Source organism: Empidonax traillii, unplaced genomic scaffold, assembly GCF_003031625.1.
Source record: "Empidonax traillii isolate 1590-97213 ecotype Southwest subspecies unplaced genomic scaffold, ASM303162v1 scaffold536:size430271, whole genome shotgun sequence".
Taxonomy (NCBI): domain Eukaryota; kingdom Metazoa; phylum Chordata; class Aves; order Passeriformes; family Tyrannidae; genus Empidonax; species Empidonax traillii.
The window spans coordinates 198,473-217,855 of NW_020955729.1; the positions used below are offsets into that span (position 1 = coordinate 198,473).

Here is a 19,383-nt window from a genome sequence, read left to right on the forward strand (position 1 = left end):
TATCTAAGTGTTTTTGTTCATCTGCTTCAGTTCATGCTTCTTTCCTTGCTTTTGGCTACTGAAATTTAGATCCTACAAGGTCTGAAAAGGTAGTGATACCCGGAGAGCTAGTGAAAAGGGGACATCACAAACTGATGAAATCTGAAGAGAGAAAGAAGAGATTTTAGTTGAGGTATTCACCATTTATTTTTGGTTTTTGTTTAATTAATAGTTAGGGTGGTGAGGGTTTTTTAATGGTATCTTTATTTAATAAAAAAATTTTTTTTCAAGTAAACAATTACATCAGATCTCTGCAGATCCATTTTGTCCTTATAAAGAATGGGTAAGAGGTATAAATTTTATTTTTAGATTAATTGCAGGCTGCCATAAGAAAAAATTAGATGGTCTGAATGTTCCTGGCTGGGAAACACTGTATTTTTCTGCTAAGTTACGAAATTAGCTTTGTTGAGGGTAGTATGCCAAAAACTATTGTATTGGGGTTTGTTGCCCTGATAGGAAGCAAAATTATTTTGTGTTTGTTTTCACTCTCTTGCCATGGGGAAATCCCCCGGGCTTTGCTTTCCCATTGCCAAGAGGAAGAACCAGAATATCTGTTCCATTTGCCAGTTGGAAATGCCTTTGTTATGTTCCATCCCGTAAAGAAAGAAATAATACTACTACCCTAGACTTTGATAAAAAAGAAAAACACCTGCTAAAAAAAAATAATCCCCTTTTCTAACAGATAGTTTAAGATACTCATTTAACAGGGTATCTGAGAATTATGCAGATCTTAGATCTTTGAATATAATTTGAGATACCTGTAACTATCCAATTTCATCCTCTCACTAAAGAGACATGGTCCAATTTTGCTGTGAGCTTAAGTATACAAACGGTATTTATATACCCATTGCTCTCATGCTAATCTTCATGCAAAACAGGGCCATCTATGCTTTTCCTGCTTGAATAGATCAGTTACACAGTAATGGAAGGAAGGTTGTAGTTGTTTTAATCTCAAATTCAAACAAGAATTTTCAAACTGCAAAACCTCAAAAAGGTGCAAGGAAAGCATAGGAACAAGTTAAGTCCATGAAACTGCCTTGATTTTAATTTCTGAATGTACTAGAAACCAAGTTAGTGGTATCTGTTCAACAGGCTGGTAAATAAATGACCATGACTCAAAAGTTCCCTCATTTACCACTGTTCCAAAGGCTAAAGCTGGGTAGATTTTCACACAGGAAAGGAGAAACAACTGTAGAAGAAATTAACAATGTAGGTGACAAATGACACTGAATGACACCCGTGGGAACCCAAGTGGGTTAGGAACGAAGGGCCAGAGTCAGAACTGGCACACCCTACATAGTGCAGGCTGGAAGGCAGAACCTGTGACGCTTTCCCAAGAAAACGCAGCTCATGAGAGCTCACAAGCCAAACAGCTTTACAAGAAACAAGTAACAAATCAAGGATCATTAACCATATACTACCTGTGTAAGAAAAAAGCCCCCTCCTTGTTAAAAAATAAACACAGATCTAATGTATCGTCTCCTAACGATAGGAGTCTTCTGTTCGAGACTTTATGCTGCAGTAATAATGTAAAAAAAATCCTGCAGGAAAGCAATGACAAACATTCAGGTTTACAGCCCTCTTATTAAGGCTTTAATTCAAATAAATTAAGAATTATAAGATTGTGACTACTCTGATTGTGTATGATGCATCGTCATTTTGAGGTGCATGAGTTAGTCTCATGACTAAATATGTCCATTTTCATGTAAATAACCTTCTGGTAACAAGAGTCACATAAGGTAGCGTATCAGCCACAAATAATGCAGGAAAGAAAAATGATACCTTTTTCTTTTGATACGTTTGTTGGTTGGACTAAAAATTTTTGAGCTCGTACTGTTGTAGCTGTACTGGCTACTGAAAAACAAGCCTAGGATGACAACCTTTGAATCGATAGCAGAGCAAAGGAGAATATTAGAGCAAGAAACTGAAGAGCTGACATGGTTCTCACCATGGAAAAGGCCAATTCCTTTCTGAGTAGTCTGTCAACGGAGTCACCTTTTTGTTTACTTCTGTGGGGTATCAACTCAGTCCTCAGTGTCTTGGAGCTGAAAATGCAGTTTGGAAAACTAGGCAACAGAATTTCTGTGCTCCTGTTTACCAAATAAAAAAAATAATCTGAAAATATATGTTTTCAATGTCAAGAAAATTACTTATTTAATAATTGGGAAGGGGTAAGAATGGCTTTTGAACTACAACAGGAAAGTGTCTCAGCCCTCTTTTCAAATTCTACAGCATGGTTATCATGACTATATATTGAAACAAATGTTTAAATTGATTATATGGTTCATTCACTTAATGCACTATACAAACAAGTCAGTATGCACACACAAAGGATGAAAAGAATTAGGCTCAGTGTTTCAGTGTGATCATATGGCTTCTTTTCAATCATCTGTGCATGTGTCAATTTTTTCGCTGCAACATGAAAGACACATCTTCACGTAGGTTGGTCAGTTTTATTGCAATAAATACAAAGGGTTGAGGGCTGTGCATTGTCACATGTACAACATTTCTTAACAAAAGATAGAATTTATTTGGTTGATCAGAAAATATTACAATAAGAAGCTGTGCTTTTTCAGAAAAAAAGCTCCATTTGTCTTCAGCTGCAAGTTTCCTTGGCAAATAATGTGGAATTCAGATCTTGAGGATAGCTTTGCTTTTATGTGGCTGAATCCTGTATTTCTTATTTTGCATAACACTGCAATTAGAGCACAACTCCCACCCGCACAGAGAACAGTGGTCACACAGTGAAACACTCCTCACACCCAGAAAGGTGCTCTGGGCCACAGGGACACCTAACACCCCCTCAGAAATGAGAAGGGTGGTGAAAAGCAGGGAGAGGTTGCCCAGAGAGGTGTTGGAAACAGTCAGGTTGGAAGGAGATCTGAACAATCAGTTCATGCTCAATGGGTTCCTTCCAACCCAGCCATTCTGTGACATAGGATGGTTTGATCCCTCACCTGCAGCCCTGCAGCTGGCACTGCTTGCAGCAGCACCCTTCTGCCAGGAGAGGATAAGGAAAGGAGGCTGGTGGTGGGTTCCTGCTGAAGAACCACCTGGGCCAGGGCAGCCGAGGCAGGGCAGGGTCTGGGAGGTGCGTTATGCCCTCAGGGCCATGAGCTCTCCTGGAGACCAGCCAGGTACCTGCACTGTGTCAGTGGGACCCAGGTCTGGCTCTGCCTGTGCTGGGGATGTTGTGCAGGCCATAGGGGTTGGGGCTGGAGTAGTCATGATGACTGGGGCTGAGGGCACTGCGAGGCCACCCACGCCCTTCTCCCCATGTGACACTGACCACCGACACTGTCACAGAATCACAGAAACACAGAATTGTTAGGGTTGCAAGGGACCTCTGGGGATCATCTAGTCCAACCTCTCTGCCAAGGCAGAGTCACCTAGAGCAGGTGACACAGGAACACATAGAATCATAGAATTAACTGAGTTGGAAGAGACCTCCGAGATCATCAAGTCCAACCTTTGGGGGTTTGAATGTCTCAGGAGAGGAAGACTCCATGACCTCCCTGGGCAGCCGTTCCAGCGCTCTATCACTTCCTTGTGTTGAGGTGAAACTTTGTGTGTTTTAATTTATGAGCATTGCTCCTCGTCCTATCACTGGGCACCACTGAAAGGAGTCTGACACCATCCTCTGGCACTCGCCTTTGAGATATTTGTATGCATTAATGAGATCCCCTCTCAGTCTTCTCTTCTCCAGACTAAACAGGCCCAGCTCCTGCACTCTCTCCTCATAAGAGAGAAATTCCAGACCCCTAACCTTCTTTGTGCCTAGCCGCGGGACCTTCTCCAGTAGCTCGTCTTTCCTGTATTGAGGAGCCCAAAACGGGACACAGCACTCCATATGCGGCCTCACTAAAGCCAAGTTGAGGGGGAGGATCACCTCCCTCAATCTGCTGGCCACACTCCTCCCGATACCACACCGGGATACCAGTGGGCATTCCTGGCAGCAAGGGCACACTGCCGACTCATGGGTCAACCTGTCACCCACTAAGACCCCCGGCTCCATCCCAGCCTCCCGCCCGCCGTGGCGGAGCGGCCGCAGGGGCGGGCCGCGGCTGCAGGAGAAGCGCCGCCTCCCCGCCCGCCCGGCACTGCGGGGCCGGACAGTGCGGAGGAGCGGCGGCGCGGAGCTCCTGCGGGGCGGGCGGAGGTGAGAGGCGCCGGGGCGGGACGGGCCCCATCCCCGCCGGGCGCTCCCCGGCCCAGCCGCCCGGGGCTTTCCCCGCCGCCCATCGTGGCGGTGGCTGCGCCACGGCTGCCCCCGGCTCCGGGCAGGTTCTGGCGGTACCGGGGCCCCGCGGAGCGGAGCGGCCCGGCCTCCCTCAGCCGCGAGGGTGCCGGGCAGCCCCCGCCCCGCGGCGGGCGGGCCTGGCAGCGCTGCCCCGGCTGTGCCCGGGGGGCGGAGGGGCCGGGCGGGCGGTGTCACGGCGTGTTGTCGTTGCAGCTGGAGATGCCGGCCCGGAGCAGGGCCCCGCCGAGCTGCCCTGCGCTGGATCCCCGCTCCGCCAGCACGCCGAGGGGGCGCCGGCCCGCCCCCGGCCTGCCGCCAGCCCCGCGCCCCGTAAGTGCCCGCCCGGCAGGGTCACACGCCCGGTGCCCGCCCGGCTTGCGCTCGCTCGGTTTTCACCTCCAGCAGTTGTTTTTCCAAGAGCAGTCTTTCGCGAGTGTCACCGTCTGGCTGACACAGCATCGTGGTGGTGGTCTCTTGGCTTATCTAACAGCAAAGGTCAAATTTATGCAATTTTTGTTATTTTTTAGAACTCTCAAGGCATATATTTCGTAAAAGAAGGTTGTTTTTGTTGCAGTCTGTTCCTGAACAACCTCCTCAGCTACTTCTTGTCATCTGCTTCCCGTCTATTACAAATTGCTCAATATATTGATGTAAAATCTGTCCAAGGGCTGAAGTTAGGCTAACAAGTATTCGCTTTCCTCAGTCCTCCTCCTCCATTCTTTTAATGGAATGTGCTAGTCTTCCTGTCTTGTCCTGTCGGGTTTTCAAGATGTCACTTTGATTGGCATTTTAAGCATGAAGACTTGGTTTCATATGTGTCTGCTGACTTTAAAATCTTTAACTTTATTCTTTGCATTTTCATTTTTTTTGCATTTATTCATTTTTTTTGACTTTGACCTCACCTGTCTTCTTGTAAAAGGAATTTCATTAAACTGCCATTCACAGTTAACTTTTCTGTTGAGGGCTGAAATAAAGACGTTTAACATTTTGTCCTACTTTGTATCACTTATCATTTGTTCCTTTTCCTCTGAAGTTATAAACTTTGCCTTCTGTCTTCTGTTTTCTTAATGTATATATGGAACCTTAACTTGTTACCATTTATGTTCTTCAGTAGTTACAACTCACTTCTGTACCATTGTTCTGATTTTACCCTCACATGATAGCACTGTGTCTTTAACTCTTTATACAAGTTCCTTAGCCATGCCACAAACCTTTCATTTATTTTTGGTGTGATTTTTCAGATCATTAAGGCTCCCCTGTTTTATTTAAAACAGTCTTAGACACTCTTTCTTCTGAATTGCTATTATGAATTTAATATAGTCCCTTTAAGTTACTGCCAGCTCTCTGCTCTCTTCCATCTCTTGGATTACTTGCCTTAAAGTCACGTCAGCCTGTTCTCTGAGGTTTTTGTATGAAGTCTGTTAGTTCTGTTCTGTTACTCACATTGTATTTTCCTTAGAACAAGCAGTGAGAAGCTTCCACCAATGGGCCAAATTCAGCTCACCAGAGTAATTCATCACGTCCAACTCCTATATGTGCACTCTCCTAAGGATCCTTTGGACTAAAACTCAAAGTAGGCTGCAACAGGTTAAATGGTACTGGTAGCACATTTCCTCTTGGCTGTTTCTTTTCAATCCCAAAGTTTTGTAGCACCTTCATGTCACATGGCATGAGCTGAAGTGGGCCTCTGTAATCACATGGTGAACGCATTCATGTTCTGTCATATCCAGTTATATCTCTTATCTGATCAAAATACAGCCATTCTCATTACGTTCCATCATGGTGCAGGAAATACTGATATTTTGGTCATGTGTTAGACACATTCCAGGTCACATGGTAAGAAAGAAGTCAAGGCTTTTCCAGTGCATACATAAAAATCTATGAGGTCTGCCTCTGCCAGAAAGGTTCATTGTTAGAATCTTTTCTTGGTATACTGACTTTGTGGTCAGTTTCACATATTGCTTTCCTTCTTTAGCATCTCAGTTCAGTTTCATGAGTTCTTCCCTTCTAGTCAAAGCTGAAATGAAAATTACCCATTCTTTTAGTAGCTTCCTTCAATTTCTGAAACACAGAGCTACTTTTAATTGTGGGAGATTGTTCACCACACATGCTGTATTCCTAGCTAATGGCTGGGTAAAGTACCCCACTGATAATTAGGTACCATCATATCAGCTCTTGGATGGTGGCTCAGGAAGAGGTTTATTTGGTTCCTCCTTTCCCTTGTGGTCTGCTTTTGGTTGTTCCCAAGACAGCAACCTTGTGGATTCTCTTTGCTGCTTGTTAGCCTGCCTTCCCTCACTGCCTCCTTCATTTTCACAATTCATTCCTGTTCTAAAACTGTATTGGGTTGGCCTGGCAAAGCTTTGGTAGCGGGAGAGGGGTGGAGTTCTATAGGGGTGGCTTCTGTGAGCAGCTGCTGGAATCTTACCCTGTGTGAGATGGGGCAGTGCCAGCTGGGTCTGGGAGGGACCTGCAGTGGCCAGGGCTGAGCCCACCAGCGATGGTGGTAGCACCTCTGGGATAATATAGGTAAGAAAAAGGTAGTTGTGGCCACGGAAGAGAGGAGTGATAATATGTGAGAGGAACAACAGTGTAGGAACCAAGGCCAAAGAAGGAGGAGGTGCTCTAAGTGCTGGAGCAGATGTTCCCCTGCAGCCCATGCAGCCCATGGTGGAGCAGGCTGTCCCTTGCAGCCCCAGGAGGTTCATGGTAGAGCAGAGAAGGGAGAAGCCCCACACCAGTACAAGTGGATGCCCGAAGGAAGGCTGTGACGCTGTGGGAAGCCCACTCTGGAGCAGGCTTCTGGCAGGACCTGTGGAGGTTTCCTGGTAGGACTTGTGACCCTGTGAGGGACCCCTGCTGGAGCAGTTTGTTCCTGAAGGACTGCAGTCCATGGAAGAGGCCCACACTGGAGCAGTTTGTGAAGAACTCTAGCCTGTGGGAAGGACTCAAGTTGGAGAAGTACATGGAAGACTCTCCTGTGGGAGGGACCCCATGCTGGTGTAGGGGAAGAACTCCTCTCCTTGAGGAGAAAGCAGCAGTAGAAGCAGCATGTGGTAAACTGACCATAACTTCCATTCCCCATCTCCCTGCACTGCTTTTGGGGGAAGAGGTAGAGAATTGGGAATAAAGTTAAACCCAGGAAGGAGGGAGTGGTGGGGGGAAGGTGTTTTTTGGGGGGGATTTGTTTTACTTCTCATTATCCTGCTCCAATTTTGATTGGTAATAAATTCAGTTAATTTCCCCAAGTCGACTCTGTTTTGCCTGTGACAGTAACTGGTGAGTGATCTCTTCCTGCCCTTGCCTCAGCTCACTTTTGTTACATATTCTCTCCCTTGCCCAGCTGAAGAGGGGAGTGATAGACCAGCTTTTTGGGCACCTGGCTTTCAGCCAGAGTCAACCCACCACAACAATGCAGAACCACTTACATCATAACTGTGGTTTCATCTGATGACTTCCGTGGTGGGTTTTTTTTTTAATGTCTTTGTTACAGCTTTATTGCAGTTCGGTGACCACTTCTCTCCAAACATATAGTAGTATTTCTTTTATTTTTCAGTGAGCCTTATCCTCTGTCCTTCTTCAAAGCATCCCTTACTGCACTGAATTTGAGTCTTAAAACTATCTTCCCTTTTATTATTGCATGAAATCTGTCTCTTCCTGCTATTAGTTTTTTTGTGGAATGCCATCCTATGTGTTTATGTCTAGGACTTATCTTACTTACCTGGTTGAAAATTGCTGTAAGCATATTTGTGACTCATGGCCTTGAATCCTTTACCCTTACATCCACATTTAATCCATGGCCAGGCCTAGCAATCTGACCTAGAAATGTCATTAGTGATCTCACGACTAGGCCTTGATGAATTTCCCTTGTTGTCTTTGCCACTGGATCCATGTGGGCAGCCCATTTCCCAGGCTGACAGCTGGATGTCTGTCATGGTAGTAGCCATGACATTTGTAGCTTTGAGACTTTTGCATCCCTTCCTTTGTGACCAATAGAGGATATCACAATAATAACTTGATAAGCTTTTAAAGGAGTTCAACTTCCATGAACTCACTGTCCTCGTGCCAATCCCAGGCCAGCACTCTCTACCTTCTAGCATTTTCCATAATTATCCAGTTTTCCTAACACGTTTCTTCTCATTTTTCTGTTGACTGTTTCAGGAGCACAAAATTATCTTGTGGTCCAGCATTCCAGGGTAGTGGAAGGTAGGGAATGGGAGAAGATGGAAGAAATATAATTTACTAATGGAGTTGTATTATTGAAGTGCTTTAAATGTTTTATATTTCTTATTGCTCCTTCTATTAGAGACATTGCAAAAGAAAATTGATGAGCACATACTTTATTAAGAAGAAAATATAATATGAAACTTAGAACCAAAGATTTTGTTTCCAGAGGTGTTTATGGATTCTGATGCCTCATAATTGTATGATGTTGCATTTTTCCTTCTGTTGTTTTCTCTTTTTTCTCTTTTTTTTTTTTTTCTCCCTGAAGAAATCATTCTAGGTTTTGTGTCTTGGAAACATGGAATCAATCTCAATGATGGGGAGTCCCAAGAACCTCAATGAAACTTTTCTACCAAATGTTGCTAATGGCATCAAGGATGCCAGTAAGGTCACAATAGGCATCATTGGAAGTGGAGACTTCGCTAAGTCATTGACAATTAGACTCATCAGATGTGGGTACCATGTGGTCGTAGGAAGCAGAAACCCTAAACATACTGCTGAGTTCTTTCCCCACGTGGTTGATGTCACTCATCATGAAGATGCAGTAGCAAAAACAAACATAATTTTTGTAGCCATACACAGAGAACATTACACCTCTTTGTGGGACCTCAAACATTTACTTGTTGGTAAAATTCTGATTGATGTCAGCAATAATACAAGAGTAGACCAATATCCAGAGTCCAATGCAGAGTATTTGGCATCACTTTTTCCTGATTCCCTGATTGTCAAAGGATTCAATGTCATTTCAGCTTGGTCACTGCAGTTAGGACCAAAGGATGCCAGCAGACAGGTAAGTGCTATTATTTTTATTATATTATAAATTTAACTTTTTTGTAAGATGCAAATGGCAGGAACTGAGTGTAAGCAGCCAGAACTCAGGGGATTCATTCTGCCTTGCTTAACATACCTAAAATGCTGGGCCTTTAGCCTATATTTTAGTAGCAAATAAAACTTTCAGAATCGAGTTCATCCCATTGTAACACATATAGAATAAGTGGTCTGAATTTTTCCCTGAGTTGCCTGTTTATCTTTAAAGATTGCAAGGGAAATGTGGATACCAACTTAGAGTAGACAGATGACCTTTAGATGACTACAGACAGGTGAGAGGAGTTGGATCTTAATGTTTTATGTAGGAAATATGTTCATGTCTATCCTTATGCTTTATACAAGGATAGAGACAATCTTTCCCAGTATATTTGAGTTTCAGTATTGGGGTAAACTATTGAAAAAGATGCACAGAAATCTGAGCTCCTGATCCCAGGGCTTAGGAGTCAGCTGTTCTAAAAATACTTGCTTCAAATAGCAACAAAGGGATTGAAAGAAATTATGTAGCTTTTAGTTGCCTCAAAATCATAAATATGAGGAAACAGAAGGAGGCACACATATTTCTAAGATTCACTGGATATAGGACTACTTGAGAACATCACGTTCAAATTCCTTCCCAGTATGTTCCCCAAATCCATCCTGCATATAGAAAACGCATCTTTATGTTTTTTGTGCTTTGCTGAGGTGATACAAAGGATTTAAGCCTATGTAGGAATCCAGTCCTTCACAGCTTTTTGGACTCTGAAAAATACATGAGAAATGACTGCTGTAATGGGACTACTTTGAGAGATTAAATTGAGTTTTCTGTCTCTTCAGGTAGATTTAAGTGGAATGCAATTAATACAGAATTACCATAATTTTAAAAATAACCTTGCCAGACTCATTTTATCCCTTTTCAGAATAGCACTGCACTGTAATTCAATTCTGTCAAAACAGATCATGTTTGGTCTAATGCAGATGATCAGCAAATAGTGTTGGGCAAACTATAGCCCACTGTAAATTTTAAAAGAACCTTAAAGTACATAGCAGTGCATTTTTTTCCACTGTGTAATAAACTGGTCTTTAGAACTCATTACTAGTTTTTGTCTTTGCTGTTAAACATTCAAAGCTGGAATCTGTGTAAGTCTGGATTGTGAAATTAAGCTAAAATTGTTACATATCAAGAGATTACATAGTTCTCTGCTTTGCATTCTGTTTGTGCTACAGCTGTTTTAGGGTCATCATTCAGGATTCCTGTATTTTTGAGACAATTTGTGATTTTCTGAAATGCTTTTAGCCACTGTTTCAAGTTCAGTCCAGTCCTGTAGACATTTCAGAATGGGGGGGTTCAGTGGGCAGATTGCAGGACATCCCACAGTCAGCTCATTGGTAACAGCAAGATAAAGCCAATTTGCTTTATCTTTTTTTTTGTTTACTCTTTTGCTAAATCAGTGTGCATGTTCGAACTTTGGCTGGATTTTTATGTGATTTCATTCCCATCATGGTGATACGAACTGGGATAACAGTGTACACTTTTAGCAGTAGTGTCTTAGTTTTGATCTGGAGGACTGTGAGGTTTTTTGGGTTTTGTTGCGGATTTTTTACCTTTGAGTCTCTTTCTGTGACTACAGACAATTGCCTTGACTTTCCCAACAGGTCTATATATGCAGTAACAATGTTCAGGCTCGCCATCAAGTTATCGAGCTTGCCCGTAAGCTCCGTTTTATTCCTATTGATTTGGGGGCATTGTCATCTTCAAGGGAAATTGAAAACTTGCCTCTGCGACTGTTCACCCTGTGGAAGGGGCCTGTACTGATTGCCATTAGCCTGGCAACATTTTTCTTCATCTATTCCTTCATCAGAGATGTAATCCATCCATACATGAGACACCAGCAGAGTGACTTTTACAAGATTCCCATTGAGATCGTGAACAAGACTCTGCCAATTGTTGCAATCACTTTACTTTCTCTAGTGTATTTATCAGGACTTATTGCAGCTGCTTACCAGCTTTACTATGGCACTAAGTATCGGCGGTTTCCACCTTGGCTGGACAACTGGCTCCAGTGTCGGAAGCAGCTTGGACTGCTGAGTTTCTTCTTTGCAGCAGTGCACGTGGTGTACAGCCTGTGCTTACCCATGAGGAGATCGGAGCGGTACTTGTTCCTCAACATGGCCTATCAACAGGTAAGACAGTCTTCAGGTCAGTGAGCCAAAAATGCCTTTGCTGTGTGTATATTGCTCCTGAATACAATATATATGTTTTCTTAATTTGTTGTAGTGTTTTCAGCACAGAATGTGATGTATCTTATGCATAGCTGGTGCCTAATAAGGAGACTGAAAGAAACATCTGTGCATTTTGCTCAGCTTGTGGGTCAAACTGCAGTCACATTTGTGTGGCAGGGGGAGTCAAGGACATCTCCTACTGAAAGTCCTGATAATATACCCAAGGAGACTGTAGGATAGACAGGATAAGAGCAACAGCAGGAAAATTCTGAGATATGTTCCTCTCTATGTATACTTAACACGAGCGAAGTATGTATAAGTGCATTTACAAGTATGAAAAGTATAAGGGTAGATACTGTAATCATTATTACAGATACATCTATGTTAAAAAAAAAAAAAAAAGGAAAAGAAAATGCTGATACTTTTTAACACTTGTGGACCAGTGGTAAAAATACTTTATTTGTTTAAAATTCTGTGAACATCATCTCTTGCAGGCAATAGAGATTGACTCACAATTCCCAGAAACAATTGGTCTTGCATAACCCTGAAACAATCTCCGACAAATCTGTCATCCTTTAGAAGGGGGTCTCATGCTCCTGTCTGTCAGTGAGGCAGCTTATTGTCACCTTAAAGTAGCAGAGAAGCAGCATTGCCAGAAAAACAGCGTTGCTATTCTGCACATAAAATCTGTGGAAACGAGAGATGTGATGGAACAGAAAGGAAAGCACACTTAAAGGAAATAAAATCAAATGGAACAAATTAACAGAGATTGGGTCCACAAACTCTGAAAGGGCTAGCATGAAAAATTGAGCTTCAGGGAAAGACAGGAGGGGCAAAACTTTGGAAGACAGCAAGAAACTATTGTTGTTTACACTTAGTAATACTAGAGGATCCACTGATACTTTAAAAGAAATTATCTTACTTTTAATGATATTGTAAAACTCTCTCTTGCTAATATTGCTAGTGAACCTCTTTCAAAGTGTGTCCTCCTGAAAGTGGAAAATAATTTAATATCCAAGCTTCTTAAATGTTAAGGTCCTGAGTTGTTTCTTTTTCCTTCTAAAGCTCTCCAGTGAGAACCCTGAGACTAGCTCAGCTGGTTAGAGCCTGGTGCTAATAACACCAAGACTGTGGGCTCAATCCCTCTATGAGTCATTCATTTAAGAGTTGGACTTGATGATCCTTTTGGATCCCTTTCACTTCAGAATATTCTGTGTATCTGATGTCAGTAATGAAGGAGACAGACTAGCTTGGACTAGGGAGATAAAGCAAAATTGGGAAATTATGCTAAACTATTTCCAGATATAACAAACTAAAAACAAATTGCAGATTTATCCAATTTGTGTTACAGAATTTAATTTTTCAGGGTCTGAAGGATACATCTCCTTTTCTACTGTGCATAGGAATGTGAAGAATTACCTGATCTTATAACAGAATTGTTGTAAATAGCTTATAATGTTACATTTTTGTTTAGCATCTCATCTAAATTTCCTTGTTTAATGTATTTTTAATCTAGCAAGAACCAGTACCAGCAGTAAGGAAATAGTTGTTTTTCTCCAAGACATGAGGAAATCTCTGAAGTATTTGACCCCATTTTATAGTTGCCCTGTGACTGCGGACTTTTACGTCAGCAAGATAACTTCTGTTGGTATTTTTAATATTCTGTAGAATAAAGTTCTTCCTTTTTTCTTTTTCATCAGGTTCATGCAAATGTTGAAAATTCTTGGAATGAGGAAGAAGTGTGGCGAATTGAAATGTATATTTCCTTTGGAATAATGAGTCTTGGATTGCTTTCTCTGCTGGCAGTAACTTCCATCCCTTCAGTAAACAGTGCCTTAAACTGGAGGGAGTTCAGTTTTATTCAGGTGTGTTACTTTTTGAATAATGGGGGCTTGTTGTTAACAAGAATTGTGATCTTGATCACAAACAAAAGCAAATTGCAACGTGACGAGCTTTTTTTTTTCCCTCTCTGGTAATTTAATAAAAACAACATATAGCAAATATATTACCATGAAGGCACATTAAGCATTTCATAAATATTGGAATAGGACTTTACATTTTACACTTGTTGGTCTTAAATAACTAACATAGCTAAGACCAAATGATCACTCATCTATTCCTTTTCCATTGTTAAAATTTTTTGCTAAATTGAAATTAAATAAATTTAGACAAACTTGCTAAAGTCAGTGATACTGATGAGATACTACTATATGTAGATGCACACAATTGTTAAAATTGAAGACTTATTTTGTCCTACAGGATTTTTATTGCACAGCTGTCTGACAGCCATGGTGTCATTGATTTAGTTTTGCTTCCCTTCCACTGTGTGGGACTTGACACAGCTTTCAACTGCATTATTTCCATTAGCTGAAAATACCCATTAGTAAAACATGAAGACAGTTTATTAAAATCAGAGGCTTTTCCAGGCCCTGGCACACCTTCTGCTACCTTCATTCCTCATATAAATATCTACAGTAGGCAGGCCTAACCAGCATAAAAAGCCCATATTTGTCAGTCCTAGAAGGAGCCAGGAGACCAGCAGAAAAGTTGGAATTGCTGCAGGAGAGAGCTGGCTACTGTACAAACAAAGATCTGATCACTTCATCATGATTCAGAGAGAAACACTCATAACATTCAGACAGAGGAGCCACAAAACAAGGCAGTGATGAAGAGTTTGCTCAGTAGGAGATCCTAGATGATGGAAACTTGGCGTGAAACTTTGCAGGCACTGAAGCTTACTGAGAAAAGCAGCAGGGAAGAAAGCTGGGGCTGATAAACTAACGCATAAGTTTTCTTAAATGCCACTTCAGTACTCTTCTTTTTTTCTTCTAAACATATTTGGATAAGGAACAAAGGTAGACATGGACAAGAAATACAAAAGAATTCATATTTTTCTAGAGCAGGCAAAATAAACAGCTTAAACCAACACACTGCAAACAGAAAAATGAATTTATTGAAACCAGTCCTTGAGCAGTCACATAAAATACAAGGAAACAGAGAATGTGGTCTGCAAGAAGTGCTGCACTGCACCTTCAGTCTTCTGAGGGAAGTTAAACTGTAAATATATAATTTGAGCATATGTAACTGCTGCTTTTGTTTTCCAATCTAAAAGTTGAAGTCAAACCCATCACTCGAAGTGGCAGTGGACAGAGTACACTTTGAAAACTGAGCTTTATGTTTTTTAGCAAAAATCAGCACAACTCGACCATTTATGTAATAGGAAGCTGACCTTTTTGTAGACACTCCTTTTCTCTGCTAGCACAATCCTAAAGGTTTTAGGAGACAGTATTCCTAAAACTTCCCTTGTGCATACACTTTGAGGAAGGGCTACCCTGCCTAAGGAATAGGATACTTCTTCCCTAGAGTAAAGAAGATTGAGGCCTGAGTATTTAGCAAGTTTATGGGTAAGATTCCAATCAGAGTTGCTAGAGGTGGTTTATAACTTTAACAATATCCTGTTACTAGGGAAATCCAAAGTATATCTTGCATAAATGTAGACTTTAAAAATACGTTTCGTAAATGTAAATTGCTTGGAACTATTCGACCATTATGAAGGTAGAAATTCCTGAAAAAGATTTGCCCCACAGCAGATTATTGTGTCTCTATATGTACATTTTTCTGGTAACATTTTAGTGATTTTTCTCTTTCATCTTTTCCACTCCTCTAACTTTTGTTGGTTCTTTTCCCAAACAATGCCAGTTTGCCCAGTTTGTCAGTAGTCCTGGCTGGGAATCTCCCATATTGGTTAAAAGACTGATCAGGAAGAAAAAGAAACAAACCAGGGAAGACCTAGAGAAAAGCTACAAGGCTGGAGAGTCCATAGGAAATGTGCTAAGCTCTTACTCAGCTTTCAGGAAACACAATATTATGGAAGATAAGGAAGCAAAGCAACCAAAGATAATCTTCCCCTTTTCCCAGCAGCCGTCCTAGAGCCTAGGCAGAGGGTTCCCAAGATTTACAACTGATGTTGCTACTCTCTGTCCAGTGTGAATTTACTAGCGAAGAAAAAGTATTTCTTCTTGCTGCTTTCAGAAGTCCTCTGCTCATAAAGAAGTTACCTGCCAGTGCCCGGTGGCACTGGTTAGAGGGGCCTGGTAGAAGAGCATAGCATCTGTAGCTGACAGAAGCTGCTATAGGAATGTCTTTGTTAGATTTTTAGATTTTTGAAATTGTCCAGTACACACAAACACATACCCTACCACCACTTCAAAGAAGCGTGCCACAGGGCAAAAAAAAGAACTTAATAAAGGTGCATCATGTGTTTTTCTTGTCCTTGTATTGTTAGTTCAAAATATACTGATGTACTTCTTCTTAGCTTCCATTCTGCCATTAGATAGAAAGACTTATATAGATGTCTCAAAACTGAAGCTTGGAAACTGAATTTAAATAAGCACTAAAATTTAAAAAAAAAAAAAAAAAAAGGGAAATGACTGTATAAGATTTCCCTTCTGTTTCTTTTACAAGAATTGTTATAGTTCTCATCAGTAATTCTGATGAAGAAATGAGGGATATGATTCACTTGTGCCCTTCTCCCTGTTGGCGATGATATAACAAGTATGAATTCAGGACAGTCATACCAGCAAAAATCTGCAATAACATATTAAAGCATCAGATTTGATAGTATTGTTTGCTGTCCAATCTTCTTACCAGAGCTTCTGTCCAGATACTGCAGATGCCGTTTGCATATCCAGTGTTTCTGAATGTGTTCTGTTTCTGGATGTGTTCTCTAGTGTTTTTCTGAGTGTTCTGTTTCCTATGGAATATTTTGGGAGCAAATCGTTCTTCTTTTTTTTTTTTTTTTTTTGTTATAAAAAGGTGTCCAGCATATCTAAAGCTTAAAAACAAGGCCCAGAAACCATTGGCAAAAAAGATGCATAAATATTGGCAAGTCAAAGAACATGGTACCAATTCCAAGAAATTAACAAAAGTATTTTCCTTTTATGCCATTATATAAATCTGTGAATCTTTGCAAATAGAATTAGCTCAGAAATTCTCCTTTCCCTAGAAACTGCTTAATCTTGAAGTAGATAGAATTATTTCTTTTACTACCTACTATAGACCCATAGGCTGTAATTTTTTTTTTTTTTTGTCTCTCCATTTACTGGTAGCCACTTACCTTTCATAATACTCTTTCAGTTTCAATACTTTTCTACAAATGTTTCCCAACCAAGTTAGTCATTGCATCAGTTTGGGCCAAAAAGAATTTTTCTTCATTTGATCACCACCAAAAGTCAAAGCATAGCTGTCTTTTTTTAATCGTGGTTTGGGAAAGTTAAGGTTAATACGTTCATAAGTATTTAACTGAAATTTGACAATTTAATAACTGTCAAGTCTTAAGAGCATTGCAACTATAGGACCCTTAAAAAGGCAGATTCACAGAAATGGTGAGTGACCCCTATTATCACCCCCTTCTGTGGCATGCCCTAGATTCCATGATAAGAGATCCTCTGCAGGGTGCTCTGGGAACCTTCTACTTTACCTTTCATCCAGCACTGCCTGTTTATGATAAACTGCATCACTGTTTTGTGCTGTTAAGCCCAAGCCCTGCAGTTCAGATAATCCCATTAACCAGTTGGCAACAGCTGATGGAGAAAAGTAAGGCTTTGTTTGTGCTAATGTCAGGCAAGTGGATGCAAGCCTCTGTAAGGAAGAGTAAGCTGCACATCTCAGAGTGATAAAAATCTGCAGTGTTAGGCCCAAATTCTTTCCAGCAGAATTGCATTGTTCCCTAATAAGGCATCTTGGAAGTGATCTATTCTCATAGTTAAGAAACAGGAAACTTAATTTCCAATCACAATGGATGTTGTTCCAGTAACTACACTGGAGTTGTTCCTTATTTGCATACGTATCCTGAAGTTGACTTCCATTACTTAGGATTTGGGCAGACATCATTTCAGTTTTGACTGAAAGGCGAGTACATGTTAGCAGAGATACACTGTAAATCAGTGCTCAGTTCAGTCCGTGATTTTCAAAACATGTGGACTTATAACCACATATTGCTAATTTAATAGAGTGAATAGGTAAGAGAATTTAACATGATGTCTAATAAATGCTAAAATAATGCGTTAGAGCTGTCAGATGAAGGACCAAGTACTATTATATCTCTTTTTTTTTTCCTGTTTTCTCTTTTTTCAAAGTCAACACTTGGATACGTTGCTCTGCTTATAAGTACTTTCCATGTATTGATTTATGGATGGAAAAGAGCTTTTGAAGAAGAGTATTACAGATTTTATACACCACCGAATTTTGTTCTTGCCCTTGTTCTGCCTTCCATTGTAATTCTAGGTAAGATCATTTTACTTTTGCCATGTGTAAGTAGAAAACTGAGAAGAATTCGAAGAGGATGGGAGAAAAGCCATGTTATAGAAGAAGTAAGTGGGTCTGTTCCACATCTCTCCCCAGAAAGGATAACTGTAATGTAATGATTTTTGTTAACACTGTTGTACACCTGGTGTGTTTTTTTTGTCATAAACTTGTATTTTTAGGAGTTTAGTTAAGTAGGAGTAAAGTCACTTGTTTGGCATATGGTAGAAACTGATACTACCAAACTATGAGAAGTTTATAACTAGACGACTAATACTTCTGATAACTACAAAAATATTTTTGTTTTGAATTACAGAGAGCAGACTATTATGAAATCAAAAATTTTTTTATGTTCTTTTCCGCAGTTACATCATAACAGTATTTTATTATAACTATGCTTTTCAGATACTTCTTTGACTTAAAGCATGTGTGTCAGAGTGATGTTGATTAATACCACATTTTCTGGGCAGTATTTCTTTTAGTAAAACCACACTTCTGTTACTGAGTTCAGAATATAGACTAATAAATAATTTAGGACAATCATGTTTTGCAACAAATTAATTTGTAGTGATCACAGAATTATATAATCACAGAACAATTTGAGTTGGAAGGGACCTTAAAGATCAAAGGTTCCAACCTCCCTGCCATGGGCAGGGGCACTTTCCATTAGACCAGGTTGCTCAGAGACCCTTCCAACTTGGCCTTGAACACTGCCAGGGATGGGGCATCCACAGCCTCCCTGGGCAACCTGTTCCAGTGCCTCACCATCCTCACAGTGAGGCATTTCCTCCTAATAAATGAGCTAAACCTACTCTCGTTCAGTTTGAATCCATTTCCCCTTGTCCTATCACTACATGCCACTGCCCTCTCCAGCTTTCTTGAAGGCTCCCTTCAGGTACTGGAAGGCTACTATAAGGTCACCCCTAAGCCCTTTCTTTTCCAGGCTGAACAATCCCAATTCTTTAGCCTTTCCTCATAGGAGAGGTGCGCCATCCCTCTAAGCAACTTGGTGGCCCTGCTTTGGACTTGCTCCAGTTGGTCCTTGTCCTTCCCATGCCAGGGACCCCAGAGCTGGATGCAGCTTTGCAGGTGGTGTCTATAAAGGGAGAGAAATCACCTCCCTTGCCATGCTGTTTTTTGTGCAGCCCAGGATACAACTGGCTTTCTGGGCTGTCAGCACACATTGCCAGCTCATGTCCAGCCTCTCATCCATCAATACCCCCAAGTCCTCAGCAGGGCTGCTGTTGATCCCTCCATCCCCCAGGCTGTATGGATACCAGGGGTTGTCCTAACCCGAGTGCAGCACCTTGCACTTGATCAAGTGTATTGCACATGTACAGTTTATTTGTTTCTGTGTGGTTTTACACCATTCTGTGATTTGAATATGCAAACCCAGTTTCCATTATGGTGTGGTTGTACACCTTGTAAGCAAATGGTATTGTACTAGTAGGGTCATTTATTTTCAAAATATTACATAGTATTTTAGACCTTTGGCATCTCTTTATTTACAAGCATTATATAATGAAGACTCAAAACGTGCTATACAATAA

General features: G+C 41.1%; 1 protein-coding gene across 1 annotated transcript; it reads left to right on the forward strand.

The window, feature by feature from the left end:
• The first annotated feature begins 4,458 nt into the window (after positions 1 to 4,458).
• STEAP2 (STEAP2 metalloreductase) lies at positions 4,459 to 18,502 on the forward strand. Its single transcript, XM_027897339.1, has 5 exons — positions 4,459 to 4,609; positions 8,772 to 9,293; positions 10,964 to 11,491; positions 13,231 to 13,395; positions 17,668 to 18,502. The coding sequence occupies exons 2-5, from the start codon at positions 8,802 to 8,804 to the stop codon at positions 17,950 to 17,952; spliced, it is 1,470 nt and encodes a 489-aa protein (XP_027753140.1). The 5' UTR covers positions 4,459 to 4,609; positions 8,772 to 8,801; the 3' UTR covers positions 17,953 to 18,502.
• The last annotated feature ends 881 nt before the right edge of the window (positions 18,503 to 19,383 follow it).